Genomic DNA, 20,115 nt, shown 5'->3' with positions numbered 1-20,115 from the left:
CTCTAACATATTGATTTTGTTTGAAAAACTTGAGCAAAGGGGAACCTGAAATCTCTATAGATAGAAGTGCCCACTATCACCACTATCATCACCACTACCACCATCACCATCAGCATCACCACACCATCACTACCACCACACCATCAGTAGCAGCAGCATCATAACCATCATCAAAAACAACAATACCTACTTTGGAGTAAGCCTAATTGTTAGAATTTTCCCCCTTAAATATAAACAAAACTCTCCTCTTTATGCCTTATATACTTCTGCCTTTATTTCAGTCATCTGGAATCAATAAATGTTTAATGAAAGACAGAGACAGAAAGACACACAGAGGAACATATAGAGAGACAGAGACACAGAAAGACACATAGAGAGAATAAGAGAGACAGAGAGAGAAATAGAGACAGAGACAGAAAGACAGAGACTTATAGAAAGATACAAAGATAAACATAATAAGTTATAGAGGCAAAAACAAGGGAGAAAATAAAGAGGAAAGGAACAGAGATAGAGACAGAGACAGACAGAGAAAAGTGTATAAATGTCCAGTATAAATGTTCCAGGTTATCTAGGTGCTCTGTGAATTGTTTGTAAATTTACACTTGAAATTATATGAATGTGTGTTTCCCAATTTTCTTGTAAGAGAGTTGTCAATTTAAAACATTCTGTGCATTGTGATTTTTAATGGCAAAAAATAATTCTATTCGAGCAATTAAAAAATGTTTGAGAACCACTAGTATAAAGAGAAGAGAAGATTTGAATTAGAGTCCATGTTACAGCAGATGAGAGATTGATGATGATCCAGAAATAAAATAGAAAAAGTTTGAAAGAGAGGTGGGACAGGGAATCATATGTCTAAGTGGAGAATTTGGAGAGGTGATGCCATGAACTATCAGGAATGAGAGAAGATGTAGAAACAGTGGCCAAAAGTGACAAATGTAGCAGAAAGCTCAAGAAGGGTGAATACTTAGAAAAGGCCAATGAATTTAGGTGTGAAGTGAACGATTACAGTCTTAGAGGGAGCAATTTTAGTCAAGTGGTGGAGTTAGAAGCAAGATTGCAATGGATTAAGGAGTGGGATGTGAGCAGGTGGAGACAATGAATTCAAACAGATTTTTTTCTCTAGTTTGGTGGTCATAATAAATTAAGAGGAAGTTAGGGTGGAGAGATTTTATTTATAGTTGAGGATATTTGTATATATGTTTGTGTTAAGTAGGAAAGAAGAGAGTGGGAAAAGATGTTGAAGACTGGAAAGAGATAGAAGATGATTGAAGAAAGAAAAAAGTTCCAGGGAAGATGAGAAGAAATGGAATTGAGGACCATGTCCTTCCTAAAATACAGCACCCAAAAGTGAATGTAATAAATGTTCCAGAGGGAGTTTGATAAAAGAGTAGTATGACAGAACTATCAACTGTCTTATTCCTAGTATATATGGAGTCTTTGAATGAAGCCTAAAATATTATTAGCTTGCTTGTCTGCAAAATCACAGAGGAGTCATCTTGAGCTCTCCATTAACTTTTTCAGATGAACTACTATCTAGCCACAAATACTTTCTTTTATCTTTTATTTAATTTTAAAATCTTTTGTCTATTATTTATTTTTAAATCAGAAATAGGACTATACTTGGCCCTATGTTTCCCAATTTTCAAGATACTTTTGGTTCTTAATCTGTCATCTAGCATCTATTAAAATTTAGGGAAAGGAACTATTTATCAACCAATGAATATTTATTAAGTACTTACTAAATATAAATCACTTTTTAAAGGAAATAATAGTCTTCCTTATGGTATAACTAAGGGATTATTTATAGAGCATCTAGATTTGTAACAACATATATAGATTCCTAGGGGCAGAAGTATGAAACTGACATTGGAATGTCCATTGAAAATCAATCAGAAATAAAAAATAAAGCATTCCCTAAATTGTAACATAAATTGATGAGAAAATAGGCTTGATTTTCCAAAATAAATTCACAGATAGGTTTTCAAGAATGAGTTTATTGCTTAAAGTGAGGCATATGGGAATAAATATTGGCAACTGACTCCAAGCTCCAGATGACAAAACTGAAAAGAAAATAGGTAGAAATAGATTAAAGATTTACCTATATCAAAACATGGGAAATAGTACCCTTCAAGTATTTTCTTTTGCAGATGGGGTGAGTTGTATACTCAGTATTTGTACCTGATCCATACACTCAAATTCAAGGAGCTAAGATATCCTAACAATATTTAAGCTACATGATCATTTTTTGTTTTAAAGTTAATTTTGTTGTACAATTAGATAGCTTTCAGATTTAGAAAGTGCTTTAGAAAAAGCATCTCATTATCTCATCATGTTCAATTTAGATCAATGCATATCTTGGAAACAATCTAAATACTAACAGACTGCCTTCTGTGGGGGGTGGGGGAAGGGAAGTGAGATTAGGGGAAAATTGTAAAATTCAAAATAAATAAATATATTAAAAAAAGAAATAGCATCTCATTTTATTCTCACAACTTCAGGAAGTAGTTGCTATTATTATTCCCATTGTACAGATGAGGAAACTGAAGCAGAGAGAGGTTGTGACTTATTCATGGATCACATAGGTAGCAAATGTCTGACAGTTGATTTGAAGTCAGCTCTTCTGATTTCATGTTCAGTTTTATCCATTTCAAATTAGATACACAAAAAGATAGACTGATAGATAGTTTAATGTATGTGTGCACATGTGTGTGACATCTAGTTGGGGAGAGAATGATGAAATAATATTTTATTCCTGTGCAACTGTTAGAGTTGATCCGAGAACTTTTTGAGAAAGAGATAGGTATTGTTTCAGAGACTCTTTTGGAGAAAGACACATGGACAGTGGATAGTCTGGTAAGAAAGAGGAAGAGCAAGAGACAGAGAGGGAGAAAGAGAGAGGGAGAGAGAGAGAGAGAACAAAAGTGAAAGAGAAAGAGAGATGGGGCATTGAAAATGTTTCTAGAGATTAGGGAAATTTAATTTTGGTGAGATCAGGTTACTTGGTTTAACTGAAATCTTACCCAAGTTTCAGATGAAAATCTTCTGAACCATTAGATATTCTGTAGAATATTTTAATTTGAATTGCTTCTCTAATTTCTGTTTGCTATTTGGCATGAACTAATGGAATTATTCTCTATTTACTATTTATTATTGCTTTTTGTATGATCATTTGGTGGTATTAAAATAAATTATCAATTGTAAGTGAAGGCAATCTTCACTTTTAAAAACAACCAGAAGAGTGACTTTTTATGACTCATTGAACCCCTAGATTATCTAAATTTGAAGGAGCAGATAGATGTGATTTTATTTTGATACCTCCTGGAGAAAACATTGTTCACCTTTCAAATACTTCTGGGGATAGCCAGTTCAATACCAATTCCCCAGAGATTTTCCTAACTTTTCTCAAATATTTTGACAACTCATATGGACACCCATATCTTACATGGATTTACAATTTCAGAAGCAAATTCATAAAAAATTTCCATGCTATATTAGTAATATTAGACTAAGCATTATTGATCCAAAATTCTTCATAAGAACTCTATTTATTGTCAATGAAGATGAATTAGATATCTGACTTGGGCAATTCATTTGATTTTCTTTAGCTTGTAAAAGATCATCATAAAAAACTTGAAAGAAAATTCTCTTCTTTTGCCATAAGCATCTCATCTAGGACTTCCAGTAGTTGTTATGATTGGCTATATGCTCTCAGTGATGCAGAAAGAAAAGGCTGTCTATATGAGTCCTAGATGGGGAGTTTGGAAATTTGACTTCCAGTCTTGGCTCTACAACTGTCAATGTGACCTTGGACAGGTCTATTACTTTTGTAAAATGTTATGTTGTACTTTGTAATCTTTGGTGGAAAGAGTGCTGAACTCAAAAGACCTGGGTTTGAATTTCAGCTTTCTTCCACTGACTCTACCTGAATAACCTGGGGCAAGAATTTTATCCTTTCTGGGTCTAAATTTATTCATTTAGAAAAATGTTAGACATGATAACCCTTTTGTGTCTAAGTCTATAAAACTGTGTCTATAAATCAAGAAGTATTTAACATGGGTTCTATGGATTTATTTTAAAAAATACTTAATTTGGTAACATTTCAATGTAATTGGCATTCTTTGTAATCCTATGTACATTTTAATGCATTTTAAAACATTCTGAGAAGGAATCTATGGGTTTCACTGAAGTTCCAAAAGAATCTGTGACACAAACAAGGTTAAAATTGATGTTATTAATATGTCTCCAGAATTTTAGTATTATATATATATAATATATATATAATTATGTAATATTATATTATATAAAACAGCTGGATTCACAGCCAAAGGACATGAATCTGAATCTTTGTTTTGCTTTTTCTTCCTGAGTGACCCTATCAAGTCATTTGGTTTTGCTGGGCTTTGAATTTTTCATCTAAAAAATGAAGGGGTTGTATTAGATGATATCTAATGTCTCTCCTAGCTCTAAAAATATGATCCTTGATAAGATGTTTTAATCCCTCAGGATCCTTGTTACCTTTTTTAACTGAAGGTTAGTCTGTCATTTTATTCTGTATAAGGAAACAAATTGGAAGTGGCATCAAGAAAGATAAAGAAACTTAAAAATTCTATTTTTATTTAAGGCAGTGGGGGAAGATAAAGAAACTTAATTTTGTTTTATTTAAGGCAGTGGGGGGGGGTAAGTGACTTGCCCAAGGCCACACAGATAGGCAATTATTAAGTGTCTGAGGTCATATTTGAACTCAGCTACTCCGGACTCCAGGTCCAGGGCTCTATCCACTGCACCACCTAGCTGCCCCCAATAAAGAGGCTCTTATTGAAGCCTTTTTTGCTTAGAGTACAAGATCTTTGAAAGGGGACATTTAAATCACAGGTTTAATTTACCAATCACTTGTTATCAAATTTGAAGCAGTTCATCTTTGGCCAACCAAGATTGTGGGCAAGGCTAGATGAAAGGGTCACCCTAATGTTCTAATGAGATAATACCATTGCAGAGGAAACCACTAGGGATAAAATTGTCTGGCTTTTGAAAGGTATCCTTGCAATGCAAGCTAACTAAATAAAAATTGTTGCCTTATCAAAGAAGCGATCTTGTTTCCTCCCCAGTAAAGATTCATGGAAATATAAATATGTTTTATACTTGATTTAAGAAAATTAAATCTTTTGTACCCCAAAATATTACAAAATTTCAATATTTGTCATTTTATTGAAGGAGTTCTTAACCATTTGTATCATGGACCACTTTGACAATTTGGTGAAGACTATGGACCCCTTCTTAGCATTAAACAAACTACATATAGAAAAAAACCCAATTATATTAAAATAAAATTATCAAAAAATCTTTTAATTTATAGAACCCAGAATAAGAACCACTGTTCTAATGAAATGCTTTTTTAAAAAAAATCAAAGCTATAGAAAAAAAATGTTTTCCTGATATTGGAATCCAGGTAACAATGCATTGTGAAGAACTTATATTAGGGGAAACTGATAAGGGAACTGGGAGGCCTTAGAGTGATTTTGTGTCTACTCCTCTTGATAAAGGCAGGTAGGACCAGCACATTCTAGTTGATTCTTCTAGGAGAGATCCAGTTAAAAAAACTGTTCTCCATAGTCCATAGCTTAACTTAGGAAAAAACTCACCTAACAGTTATTTTCTATTATATAAAAGTTTTAAATAAATTTCCATTGATCCAAGTGCTAAATTTTTCATGATATTGATTGGCTAGGTTCAAATGTTTCTCTTGCCAATCTCTTCTTTAATTGGCAGCAGGTCTTTTATTTGATGTCTGAAAAAATAGAATTCTTTGTCCAGAATCTTTGCTGTGATAGAAGCTCAAGGAACTTGACTGAATTGGTATGTGTAGCTCTGTTTACATATAGAGATGAATGTCAAGTCAACCTCATTTTGAGAAAAATTTCTCTTCCATCACTTAAAGTTTATCATTTTCTCTTGCCTATAGAAATGTATAATGAGAGGCACCAGAGTGCTTTGATTTTTATCTGAAGTTTTTCATGTTTTAAACTTAGCTACTATTTTTAATTTAAACCATTGATGCTCTTTAAAAATGGATATATATATACATACATAATGCATATATGTGATTATAAATTTTCTTATATATTTCTCACTATTTCTTTATATTAATCCCTCTAGAATCCTTATTTTTTTTAACAAATGTTGTACTATAAAGCAAAACAATTCATCATATTGGCCATGCCTGAAAAGTTATATCCCAGTACACACCCCTAGTCCACCACCTTCATCATCAGACTTTTAAAGTCATGATTGACTATTTCACTGCTCAGAGTTCTAAAGTCTTTTACTGTTATTTTTTTCTTTCTATTATTCTGGATGTTATATATACACATAAATATATATAAACATATACATATATATATATATACCTATTTGTATGTATGTATATATACATATATTTCTCTCTTGTCTGTGTACATTTTGTTCTGGAGAAGGAGTAAAGGAATACATGTTCTTTTAGTTCTACTCACTTCACTCAGCATCAGTTCATGTAAATCTTTCCAAGATTTTCTGAAGTTCACCTGCTCATGATTTCTTATAGAATAACAGTATTTCATCACATTCATATACTGTACTTTGTTCAACAATTCCCCAATGGATGGACATCCTCTCAATTTCCAATTCTTTGCTAGTGTAAAAAGAGCTGCTACATGTATTTTTGTAAATGTGGATCTTTTTTTCACTTTTTATGATTTCTTTGAGATATAGATTTAGTAGTGGTATTGCTGGATCAAAGGGCAGGCACAGTTTTATAACCCTTTGAGCATAATTCCAAAATGCTCTCCAGAATGGCTAAATAAGTTCAAAACTCCACCAAGAGAGCATTAGTGTCCCAGTTTTCTATACCATCATCAATATACTATACTCTCTCTAATGATCATTTTCTATTTCCTCTTCTATACTGATCTTTGACTTTTGTGCCAATATTGCTTTATATGCTTGATATGCATATATTTGATAGGTATGAGGAGGTATCTCAGATTTGTTTTAATTTGTATTTCTATAATCAATAATGATTTAGAAAATTTTTATATGACCATAGATATCTTTACTTTATTCATCTGAAAGCTGCCTGTTCATATCTTTTCATCATTTATCAATTGGAGAATGATTTTTATTCTTATAAATTAGATATATTTCTTTATATATTTTAGAAACGAATCCTTTATCAGGAATGCTAGCTGTGAAAATTGTTTCCCAGCTTTCTGCATTCCTTCTAATCTTGGTAAGTCACTATCTTCTGAGGACATCCACTCTATTTTTGGATAGCTTGGTGAGGAAACTTTTCCCTAATTTAAAGCTATTCTCCACCAGTTTAGATGGGCGGTACATCTATAATATACTGATTTAGAGAATTTCCTAAATCATTGAGAGATTAAAGGACTTACCTTTTGTCACATAGCTACCATAAATCAGAAGCTATGTTTGAATGCAGGTCTTCCTAACTTTAAAGCCAAGACTTTATCAAGGTACCATACTGCTAAATTATTGGAGTGACTTTTCATGCAACAAAGTTCTCTACAGATTGATAAAAATCACAGCTCCAGATAAAATAAAAATAGAGTAAAAGTCTTAAATTAATGTCTCTGAAACCTTCACCCCTTCCTTCTAGATATTCACACCAAGACAAAATGGATCACAATCCCTCTTCCGCACAGCAGTCTTTCAGATATTTGAAGACAATTATCATGTCTTTACCAGGTTAAGCATTCACAGTTCTTTCAGTAAATATTTAGCGTGATACCAAGACCCTTATCCATCCTGGATATCATTCTATGAATACTCTCCACTCACTTATTCCTTTCCTAGAATAAAAGACAGACTATTCTAAATGGGGCAGGATTTGGGAAGAATACAACTTCCTCCCTATGTGGCCAAAGAATGCATTAATTTTTGTTGTTGTTGTTGTTGTTGTTACTGTCTAAGAGAAGGTTTGTCCTACTGTTTACCCATATTGAGTCTATACTTCACTAAATCCCCCCAGATATTTTTTATACACACTGTGAAAATGGCTTGCTCATCTTATTCTTTCAAAACTCATTATTTGGACACGTTTGTAAGACTTGTTAGTTATCACCATAACATTTCATCTTACTGTATTTAACCCAATGATCTAGCCTGACAAGAATATTTTTAGGACTCAACTCTATCCTTCCCAAATGGAATAATCTTAGTAGTTTATAAACATGACATCTATGCTTTTAAGGTATTGGTTTAAAAATGACTTTAAATATATTGAACAGAACATGGTCAATGAAAGATCTCCAATGTAAGAGACCATCCAAGTTCTTCTTTCATATCAGTCATCTTTTCTGCAGGTACCTTGTACATGATATACTTACATATGAACATTTGTTTCTCTATTTGAATGCAAGCCCTCAAAGGACTGAGACTGCTTTTCCATTTTCCTTGCACACCCAGCATTTTATCCATGTACTTGACACAAAATAAATACACTTAATAAAAACTTTTAGATTTATTTCATGTTAATAGCAGACTATTAATGAATTTTATTTCAGTCCTTCTATTAAAGATTTTTTAAAATTTTAAAACTGCATTGTGATTTTAAACTATACCTCTTCTTGTGAATAAAGATATGAGACTTTGAAACTTGGTTTATTGAAATTTAGGCAAATTATCTACAGCACTTTGCTGATTCCCTTCTAACCCCATATAAACAGAATAGTTTGGCATGATATTAATGATGGCAGGCTGACTTTCTGTGATCTCAATTCCATTTTCTACATCAGGGGTCAGAAAACTCTGACTTATGGACCAGATCCAACTCACTGTCTGTTTAGTGCTTGGGTTAAGAATTGTTTTCAGAATTTGAAAGCAATTTGTTAATAGTCTTAATACAAAAACCATTCTTAGGTTCATAGAAAAACAAACCACAGACTTAATTTTGTTAGTCTAATTGACTGCTTACTAGCCTTTCAATTATAAATTCTAGAATTTTTTGCCAGAAAAAATCAAGATCAGTGGTCTATGTTTACTTTTTATACTCTTTTCCCTTTTCAAAAAATAGGATAATATTTACCTTTCTTCAAAGCTGCGAGTCCTCTGCAATTTACAACAGTCCTTCAAAAATCACTGATAATAGCTCAGCAATGAAATGAACTAGATTCCCCACCAGCTACTGCAATATGTATTTATTCTTGGTGAATTGAATCTATCAAACATTTAAGAGTTTTCTTAATATTTCCCTACATGTCTTATGCTTCATCTTCCTAGGTTCCTTTCTCATTCTTTCATTTCTAATCATTGACAGAGAAGCAAAAAACTAAATAAGCTTCATGATCTAAATTAGGTTTTCTGTTATTATTGTACTCATTATGACCACAATTCGATTCCATCTTTGATTCATCCCTTAATCTTCAATAAAATTAATGATAATTAGTTTTTAGTTGAACCATGGAGCCATTATTGCTTCTGATTTTTTCTTCCTATTTGCTAACCATCTCAATTTGGATTTTCTATTATGCTTTGAAGTATCTTTCTGATTCACCTTCAGTGAAAGTACAATTCCTTTGTCTTTCATTTATTTATTCAGATTTGTTACAATCATGTCAATATCACGATCATCATTATTATCAGTAGTACTACCTGCTATATATATATCACTATATCGAGAGATTACCTACATATCATATATTATAGATTGCAAGACTTCCTTAAGCTTCAGGCCCACATAACCAATTATATATTAGACAAGCATACTTAATTTCTCTTAAATAATACAAATTCAACATGTCCAGAATAAGAATTCATTAGTTTTCTCAATAAACTTAACCCTCTTTCAAATCACCCCCCCCCATATAATTAGTAACGCAGGGGAAAAAACATTGAACATTGTCTTGAAGGTCACCAGACCAAGTCCCTGCTAGAACACTGCTATACATTGTTGGTCTCAGTTTTCTTTTAATCTATAAAATGGAAGAGTGTTTCTCTAACGTCTATTCAAGCTTTATAATTCTATAATTCCTCTTGGTATTAATTTTTTGAACAACAGATATGCAATTGTGTTGATATTGAAATTCCTTTTTGAAATGCCGATCACCTCCCTGTCTCTACTCCTATTAGAGAGTTGCCTAGGGAGACTGGGGACACTGTTGTCTGTTGTCACACAGTTTATATGTGTCAAAGGCTAGATTCAAACCCAGGTCTTCCTTAATCCAAATCTACCACCCTGTCTATTATTACATTTACCTGTATCATATTACATACTGATTAATGAGTTCAAATCTCTCTTTAAATAATTTTTCCTGTTATATTTAGAATCAATGGGGACTGAATTTCTCCCTTTGAGACAATTTTCAATCTGAACCAAATCTTTCCTTACAAAAAAGATCATAGAATTACAATATGGAACTGGAAGATACATCAGAAACCACATGGTCCAAACCTTTCATTTTATAAACAAGGAGCTTTTTAAAACTCTTAGTACATTTAATAAATGCCTTTCCCTTCCTCCATCCCCTTCCTTAAGTGACACACTTAAGGGCCATAAAGTTAATAACTGGCAAAGTTAAGATTTGAACCCAGGTCCCTTAACTCCAGAGTCAATGCTCAATCCCCTCTGCCTTAATTACTTCTGATCATTCATATGGTACTCTTCTTCAACAGTAAAGGCTGCCTAGTATTTTTATTCTTTGGTGGGCTCATAATACATATTTCCATTAATGAAATCTCTAAATACATATTTCACATAGACTTATATTAGCATCATTTGTTCTATATGATAAGGGAGAAAGTTGAATAAGGTCACCTGCATCATGATGATTATATTATTGACATTTCTAGTCTCCTTTTCTCAAGGTAGTTTTGAGAGGCTAAAAAAATGTATTCAGGAATTATCAAAGAGTTGTTTTGTCCATTTTTCCTGAACACACACACACACACACACACACACACACAGACACACACATGGACAGCTGTGATTTTATTAACTCTTCAGAACAAGTCAGTGTAAAGGAAGGTGTCTTGTTGAAGGCTTCTTGAATGTTAATGAATGAATAATTAAGTTTAACTATATAATTAGCCTTTAAATGCACTGAGACCCCTAGAGAGAGAACTAAAACATGCATAAGAACATAATGAGGGGAAAGGAAAATTATAAACAGGTAATGTGTAGTAACTGATCACCCAAGCTGTATGAAATACTGTCATATGATGCTAGGATTTTTGGCAGGAAGTCTTCCTAATTGGGAGCTCTTAAGACTTGAAATGATAGAAAACCACTTAGCAGAAATTCTTAATATAAAGTCCTATGTTTGAATGCCAGTGGCAACACATGGCGCAGTAGAAAATGTGATCTACCTTGGACACAACTAACTGATATCACTTATTGAATCCAGAGTATCAAGCATCTGTGTCCAATTTCGGACAAGTCTATATAACCTTTCTAGTCTTCACTTTCTTCATCTGTAAAATGGAAATAAAAATAACAATTCCTTCACAAGAAAGTTATGAGGAACAAATGAGAGACCATCTATGACGTGTTTTGTAAACCTTGAAATACTATGTAAATGTTTCAATAAATACATAATATTTGTATTCTTGAACAAGTTACTTTATTTTTCCAAGACTCAGGTTTTTTTCCATTTCTATGAAAGAATTAGAATTAATTTCTTCTGAGTTTCCAGAAAGCCAGATTGATTGATAAAAGAGGATAGTAAAGTCCTACCTCCCTATCCCCCCATCCTTCAATAATTGTGACAGCCTAAAAGGTTGACAAATTACATTGACATCAATTGCTGATTAGAATGTGTTATTCGCCCCTATACCTGTCTCTGTAGAAGTTTTAGGAGAGGAAGACATTTTCTTCTTATTCTGAATCCTTTAGGAAATATCATGAAATGGTGGAAAGTATGATGGATTTAGTAATTAGTGGACCTAAGTTCAAATCCCTTCTCTGTTACTTTGTGGAACTTGTAAAGTCATTTTAGTTCTCTGAGTCCATCTGTTAAAGGGGAGGTAGCTGGACTGAATAACTTCTAAGGCTCATTCTACCTCCAAGTTTATGATTTGATAAATCTTGTGATTTCTCTAAGAATCAGTAGTGATAAAGAGTGACAAATCAAAAGTGACAAGAGGTCTTGCTTACATACATATATTTCCTACTCCCCCAAAGAAAATAATTGTTTATTCTTTGGTAAATCCTTCATCAAGCCTGAGAATTTGATCTCTAGTTTTCCGGAAATCAGAAAATAGCTTCATGTAACTAGGGATATTTGGAAAGGTTTTTCGGGAGGTGGGGGGGTGGGAAGGGAGGAAAGCCCATTGTAAAAATGGAAGCAGAGATAAAATTGGGAACCAGTGACCCTAGGCCAAGTTTGTGACAAGAACCTTGTCAGGACTTGGCTTTCTTGGGCTTTGAAATTAGGCTTCACCTGCACTCCTAGGTGAAACCACTCAGACTGTGACAGCTGAGCTGAGCTCTGGCTGATGAACTCATGTGAAATGCAGACGGAGCAATAAAAGCTTAGACAGGAATAGCCTCCTTCCTAATAGTAGGAGAAAAAAAGAATCCAAGCAAAGAAAGATAACCAAGGGACCTCGATTAGTAAGTTCTCCTAGGTGTGATTGACTGTGCATTAGTTCAAAGTGGCTCTTTCCCCAGTGCCTTCATTTAATCTTCTTGTTGTTCCAAAACCCATTCTTGCCAATTACAGAATCACAGCCTAATACATCTCTGTGTCACAGGCAATCACTACTTAAAGTTCCCAAATGTTTTAGTTCAAATTGGTCTTCCACTGGTAGGTTGCCTCTCTCTCCTCTGGCAGAGTTAAACCTAAATGTCTGCTGAAAGAATATTGGGTTTGTTTACGTGAATAAATAAATACTGTATCTCTCCAGTTGAATATAAGCTCCCTCAGAGCAGGGACAATTTTTCATATTGTCTTTCTATCCTTAGAAAAGATCATGTTCATAGAAAATACTTAATAAATACTCCATGATTTGAATTGAAAAATTGGAATGTACAATGGTTGAGGAGTAAATTTAATTCATCAATAGGAGGAAGTGTGATGACTTAAGAGGAGAGAACATATATGAGGATAATTATCTTCCAGATTACTTAGAACCATAAAATAAGGTAAGTTCTCAAAGGAGGAGTGTAGGTCATGCAGAAATGTACCAGATTGACCTTTCCCATATTACAATCTTATTTAAATCTCAGAAAGATAACCCAGTGTTAACTCAACTGTTCTTATTCAATTGCCCCTCCTTAGATAGAAGCCAAGAACTGCATGCAGAAAGGAAAAACAATTAGAGAGGTAGACCTGGGAGAAATTTTAGTGATCTTCTAAAATGGAGTTCTTAACCTAGGATGCACAAATGTCTAAGGAGGCAATGGATAGATTTTAGTGAATCTCTGAACTAGGATGGGGGGGGGTGATGGCATCTTTATTTCCATTGATCTCTAACTGAAATTTAGTGTTTTCCTCAAATATGAAAGTAGGTAGAAAACAATTATTTTGAGAAAGGGAGTCCATAAGTTTCACCAGACTGCCAAACACTGCCATGATTCAAAAAAGGTTAAAAAGCCCTGATCTAGACCAATTCTATCAATCTAGCAAGGAACAAAATGAAGCCCAAAGAGTTGATACAACATAGCCATTTTCTCACATTCTTTATACTTAGACTGCCCAATAAATTCTATTACTTGTACTACAAAATGTAAATAAAAAATAAATAATATTAAAGTGCCTTTTAAAGTCTTTCAGTTGGTGCAGCCAAACTGGATTTTGGGATTTCTTCATGCACAACATTCCGGCTATCCCCCTCTGTCTGAAATATGCTTCCTGTGCACCTCCATATTTTAGAATCTCTAGCTTCCTTCAAGGTTAGACTCAAATTCTACCTTTTTTATGTGGGGCCTTTTCTGATGCTCCAACTCCTAATTCCTCTCCCACTTCCTTTCCCTCAAATTGCTGACTGATCTATAAGTTCCTTTAGGGCAGGGATTTTTTTTCCTTTACTTTTGTGTCTTTTTTGTCATCAACACAAAAACCCAATTCTTGTCACATAGTAGGTGTGTGCTAAGAGCTTGTTGAACATCTGACTGTTCCAATTATGCTGTCTCTTTAGAATGCTTTTGGTTCTGCTGAGTATGGTTGGCATCTATACATGAACCACTCATCTGTTTTCAATTAAAATTCCAGTTCTAGAATAGGGTTGGGGGAGCTTAGATACAACTATTGTTTGTGTTCTCTTCTCCCACCAAGCTATGCCCCTCATCATTTTTTTCACCTGCTCTCAGAGACCTCAAGGAAATCAGATATGAAGCAGTAAACAGGACAACTCTGATTTCTGTTTTGAGTTAGTAATACTGGGAGGAGAGAATAGTGATCTCTCTAATACATTTAATAGTTCTTGCAGTTATGCTACAGGAGCACAGGGGGAAAACCCCAGCAATTAAATAACAATAAATGGATGTTCTTGCCTTGAAGAGTTTTCTCCATAGTTGTCTATGTATAATTTCCAAGAACAGGGTATGTTAAACGTTTGAGAATCTTTTCTGTTCCTTATTTGAAGAGGCAGCACACTATAGTGAAAAGAATATGAAGGTGGGCATCAGAAGACTCAGGCTCTCGCCCTAGCTATGGTGCTAAATTACTATGTGACATTGTTCATTTGTCACGACCACTGTGAGTCTCAGTTTTCCCATTAGTCAAAAGAAGAGTTTGGATTAAATGAACCTTTCTAGCTCTGTATAAATGTGCAGTGAAATGGTGATGTAACCACACTACTTCTGTAAGAGATATACCAAAATGAAACCAACCATTTCAGTGCTGTTTTGTTCAAAGTCTCACCTTGGGAGACAGTGCATTTATTATAATGTCCCTGTCATTTTAGAATAGTTTGGATGCTTCTCTGGTGAAATTGGTATCAGCTTTGTCTTATTAAGCAACAAAAAAAAGTTAGTCTCATTTTATTGTAGCTAAGCATCATAAATCACTCAATGTAATATTTCCCAGCTTGATCCCCTCCCCTCCTCAGAATATTCTCCAGACTTGACTCTGAAAATGTTTGATTCCTTATAAAACTTAAAGCCTCCCTCAATGAATGAAGATCTGAGATCACTTAGGGTGTTTAAAAATCAACTATAGGCTGTGAAGAACTTGGGCTCAAATTCACCTTCTGAAACTTATAACTCATGTGGCTTTGAGCAAGTTATTTCAGTTCCTTCATCTAAAAATTCAGGATACAGGCAAAGAGAAAAAGCCCTGACTCAGTATTCAGAAGACTTTAGATTTCAATCATACCTCTTATACTCACTACTTGTGTGACTATGGTCTTAACTTCTCTAGGTCTCAGTTTTTTCATCTGTAAAATGAGATGGTTGAACTAGATAGTCATCCTAGGACACTGATTTTATGTATAGTAAAAAGAGTTCTGAATTCAGAGTCAGAGGATCTGTTTTCAGACCTTGACGCTGTCCTTTCCCATCTTTGTGACTTCAAGTAGGACACTTAAGCTTTTTAAATCTCATTTCTTCATCTGTAAAATAAAGATGTCACACCAAATGACCCATGTTCTGGACTGGACCTGACTCCAGGCTTAAATTCAATATTGGAGCAAACAGAGACTCCCCTAAATTATTCAACAGTTAACAAAAGGAGATTTACTTATAGAAGGAAATGATGTTGAACAAGGATAGACATTGAAGGTCCTTTGTCTGATTATCCATCGTAATCTGCCAATCAAACCTTCAGAAGCACTGCTCCCTTGCTCCCTGGTCCTCAAGATGGCTTTTTTTACTTAGGTGATAAGGAAGTAGCATCAATAATCTGAACCTTTAGTTCCTTAAGCCAATTGAGTTAAGAAAAGCCTCAGTACCATTTTAGGGAAAAACAAATCTAACCTACTTGGGGGGACAGAATAAAATAAACTTCTGAATTCCTTCCTTAGTTCTACATCCATGATATGGTGATCATACAGCGTCTGAGGTTCCTTCAATACATTTAGGATTCAATGAGCCACTGAAGTTATTAAGTACTTCTTAAGGTGCCCAGAACAAGATCTTTCCCAAACTAAGCAATATGTTTGAGTCAATAATAACATCTGTTAAATAAGCATGTAATGTTCCAAAAGAACTAATTTAAAGGAAAAATAGGTTGCATTCTCTTAAAAGTCATAACTTATAGATATAGGCACTCTTATTATTTTGTGGGCTCAGAAAGCTGGCTGTGAATAGTTCTATGATATTTCATAAGTATTATTCTTATTGATCTCTAATACTTTTTATAAAGAATAGTGTAATCAGGGAAAGCACAGCTAGTAAGGCAGAGTCTGGGGTTACTATTCCTACTCATATTGCTGTTGACCTGTTTATTCTATGAGTATATTTTTTGTATCAGAAATCACAGTTTCTTCAAGTATTGATTCTTCAGCCTTACCCTGGTAATTTTTTTTTAATCTTCACATATTTGCCAGGAAAATATCATCTTCTTGCTGTCCCTTGACTGATAATCAATGAAAAGCAGATTTTTAGGGAGCTATGTTCTGATTTGCAAAAATCTATGTTAGTGCTGAAAACATCAAATTCAACTGCTAGTTTAAACCAGTACCTATTTTCAGATATTCAGTGCAAAAGTTTATTTTTCATTCCTCCAGATGCCATTATTCTGGGTAGATTAATAGTCTGGGAGAAAGGTTTAAGACCCTAGATAGACAGATAAAACATTTATTAAGTACTTACTATAAATAATACAAATGCAAGCACATAAAACAGTCTCTGCCTTAAAGGAGCTTATGTTTTAATAGCATAAAGCAACACATAAAGAAGAACTAGAAAAGTGAGGCTTAAAAGGGGGTATATAAAGCTGAGGCAGGAATGAGTGAATAGCTAGGACCTCCATGAAATGATGATACTGGGAAGGTTGAATGAAAATATTTGCCTGGCATCTCCGTTAAAAAAAAGGGGAGAAGGGCATTGATTTTTCCTTCTCCCCTCATACAAATGCCACTCATATTTCTTTTGAAGTATTATAATCTTAGAGTTGGAGATCCAGTTTTGAGATAATTTAGTCTAATCCTCTCATTTTATGAAAAAAAAAGTGAAGTCATAAGAGGTGATGCAATCTGCCTCTGATCCCATAGCTACTTAATAGAGTCAAGAATGCAAGAAGGCAAGATCTGAGTCTAAGTTCTATATGCTCTCCACTGAATTGCAATATTTGTCTATCTTGTTAGAAATATCGTCTTTTACTGTTCTGATTATAGACCTATGATATGGAAATATTCGCCCCTGCATTCTTTGGTCCTAGATTTTTGCATCCTTTAGTAGTCCCAGGAGTCCCAGTCTCATCTGATAAATAAGTCCTCCTTCCCATTTTTGTGAATTGCTTTCATACCACCCTTGATTACTTGTAATTGGGAATGATCTCTCTCAGTTTCTACCAAGATATTACTCCTAGTGTTTTGGAATAGAGACCTAAAGGCACATAACCCCACACTTTTCCCAATTATGATTGACTTTGAGCCCAGTTCTCCTTGAATTTCTAGAAAAATAAAAATACAAACAAACCTATAGCTTCAGCCTTTCCAGAGAGCTGCCATCTAAAGAGAATATCTTTGCAGCTGTTTCTGAAAGAATGTAATGTTCTGTACTATCTTTCTAGCACTTCTATTATTCAATCTTTCTCTATTGTTTTTTTTTTGTCAAAAGGAGGGGAGGGGGAAGCATTGACATGGAGAAAGAACTGAGAAATCAGAAGAATTTGACGTTATTTCCCTTACTCTTTAAAATGCTTCTCATCTTGTTTCCCACCCCATTTTACTGCATCTAATTGTATATTTATTACCATTTCAACATTCTGAAATAGCAAGTCATTCACTGCTATTTTGATTGTTAAGGCCCTGCATTTAACAAGCCAGCAGACTTGGCTATTTACTAGTTTGAATATGTGGATCTTTTTAAGTCTTTATTTAGCTGCCTTTTGTAAGTTGGAAAGCAAAGACTCTGGCTTCTATCTTCTCATTAAAAATAGATCCTTTCATGACTTGGGGATTCAGAGGCTGTGAGTCATCATCTCCAGGTTCAAAGACTTGGGATGACACTCAAAAGGGATCTAGCATCAAGGACCAGAGATGGCAGCCTAGTGGTTCATGTTACCAACATGTTCCTTTTTCATTTCAGGAAATTGGATGCTTTCATCTATGATGCTGCAGTGCTGAATTACAAGGCTGGGAGAGATGAAGGCTGCAAACTGGTGACTATTGGGAGTGGCTATATCTTTGCTACCACTGGGTATGGCATCGCCCTCCAGAAAGGCTCCCCGTGGAAGAGGCAGATTGACCTGGCCCTTCTTCAGTTTGTTGGTGATGGTAGGGACTGGGCTATGTTTTCCTTTCTTCATTGTATACTTCTTTGGATACTTTAGCTGTTTTTAATTGAATTTCTAGTGAGTATCTCCAGGGTTCAATAGGATTTAAAGGAAAAAAACTGAAAAGTACAATATTATAGAAGAGACTTCTGAATTGGAAATGAGGAGATCTGAATTCCAGTCCAAACTCTGCCACTAACTAAAACTTGAATAATTGCTTCCTTTCTTTGAACCTCAGTTTCCTCATTATCAAACAAGAGTAGATAATCTAAATATAAATAATCTAAAATGAGAAGTTGTTGATCTCTAAATCTAAATTTCCTTTTTTCTCAAGAACTCTTGAGTAAATGCTCCAGGATGCATCTATCCCCTCCCCTCCTTTGGATCATGTTGAAGATTCCTTCTACAGCTGAGCTCTCTCTTTTGGTCATTAGTTTAACCTAGCAGCAGAATTTAAGTAAATATCCTGAACTCTGCAGTTCAAGTGCTAGGATAACTCTTTTTAACTTTTCCTCCCACCTATATATACTAAGCTCATGCATTAAATTTTCATGGCATAAATTCTAAAAATACTTAACACACAAATCAGACAATGTACTTAACTACTTATCATAGGTTATTTGCCTTGAAAAGCTTCTTCAAAGTATATCTAGAAGCTACTAGAGGCATGATACATTAATGATTGTCCATTTCCTCTGCCCAAACCAAATTCTAAGTCACCCTGCTTGATTGACCATTGGGCACATCCCAAGTCATTGAAATCTTTAACTTTTTCACCCTGTGAAACCTGATGAAAGGGCAGTTAGGTGGCACAGTGGATAGAACACCTTGGGCAAGCCACTTAACCCCATTTCCTTAAAGAAAAAAAACCTAAAAAAAGAAAAGAAAACTGATGAGAGAGACATGTTTGTTTTTCCAGAATCCTTGTATACCAAAAGAAATGAAATGAGGAAGAATAATTTAATCTCATTACCAAAAATGTCCTTCCTTGAAGTTATATCAGAATAATGTCTCTCCAGTTCTTAAAGTCCATTTGTGAAGAAAATTCCATAAATTAGCTTCAAAACTGAAGAATATGACCATACTTTGTTCACTCAGAATGATAACCAAATATTTTGGGTTGTTAAACAGAAAAAAAATAGTATCCATTATGGAAAAGAATAAGCTGATCAGTGTGTTAAAATAGCCACAATTATGGTTCACTATATTAATAGAACATGGAAAGCAAGGTAAGCTATTGCTTTTTTTTTTCAAATCGGTGCTTTCTGTCTTTAGGCCAGAGAATGGAGCTGGGAGTTTCCTGATGGGAGGCAATGTCTTCTTAGCTTCTTATGTGGAAGTCATCTGGAGAAAGGCACATAGGAGAGGAAATGATATTGGTACAGGGGGAGTCTTAAGATAATCTCAGAAAGCTGTGTCCAATTCTGAATGTCTCCCTAGGAGTAAATACATGAATTAACACAGCTGCATAAATATTTCACTTATCTTATGTGGTTTCTGCAGGATTAATTATACTCTAAAATTAGACCTGCTAAGGAGCAAAATGCCGAGCAGTAGCTAATTATTATTCATCTTCTAGAATGGAATGTTTAGCTCTTGTTATAGAGTAGCTTCATCGGATGATTATGAGTCTAATGAGTGTCAAAAGCATAAAAAAAGATTCCTAATGAGTTGTGTAAATATAACCTTTTGAGTGGAGCATTTATTTAATGGGAAAACCTCTTACATGAAGCCTGCCAGGCAT

The 20,115-nt window shown here is 34.3% G+C and overlaps 1 protein-coding gene across 2 annotated transcripts in view; it reads left to right on the top strand.

The window, feature by feature from the left end:
• Nucleotides 1-20,115, top strand: part of GRIN2A (glutamate ionotropic receptor NMDA type subunit 2A) — a 208,204-nt gene that overhangs the window by 155,027 nt on the left and 33,062 nt on the right. For both annotated transcript variants that reach the window (XM_074196374.1, XM_074196373.1), the window contains exon 9: nt 18,185-18,372. In XM_074196374.1, coding sequence (XP_074052475.1) covers nt 18,185-18,372 — 188 coding nt within the window. The remainder of the gene's footprint in view (nt 1-18,184; nt 18,373-20,115) is intronic.

This window comes from Macrotis lagotis, chromosome 8, assembly GCF_037893015.1.
Source record: "Macrotis lagotis isolate mMagLag1 chromosome 8, bilby.v1.9.chrom.fasta, whole genome shotgun sequence".
NCBI lineage: Eukaryota > Metazoa > Chordata > Mammalia > Peramelemorphia > Peramelidae > Macrotis > Macrotis lagotis.
This window is presented reverse-complemented; position numbering and strand designations above follow the sequence as displayed.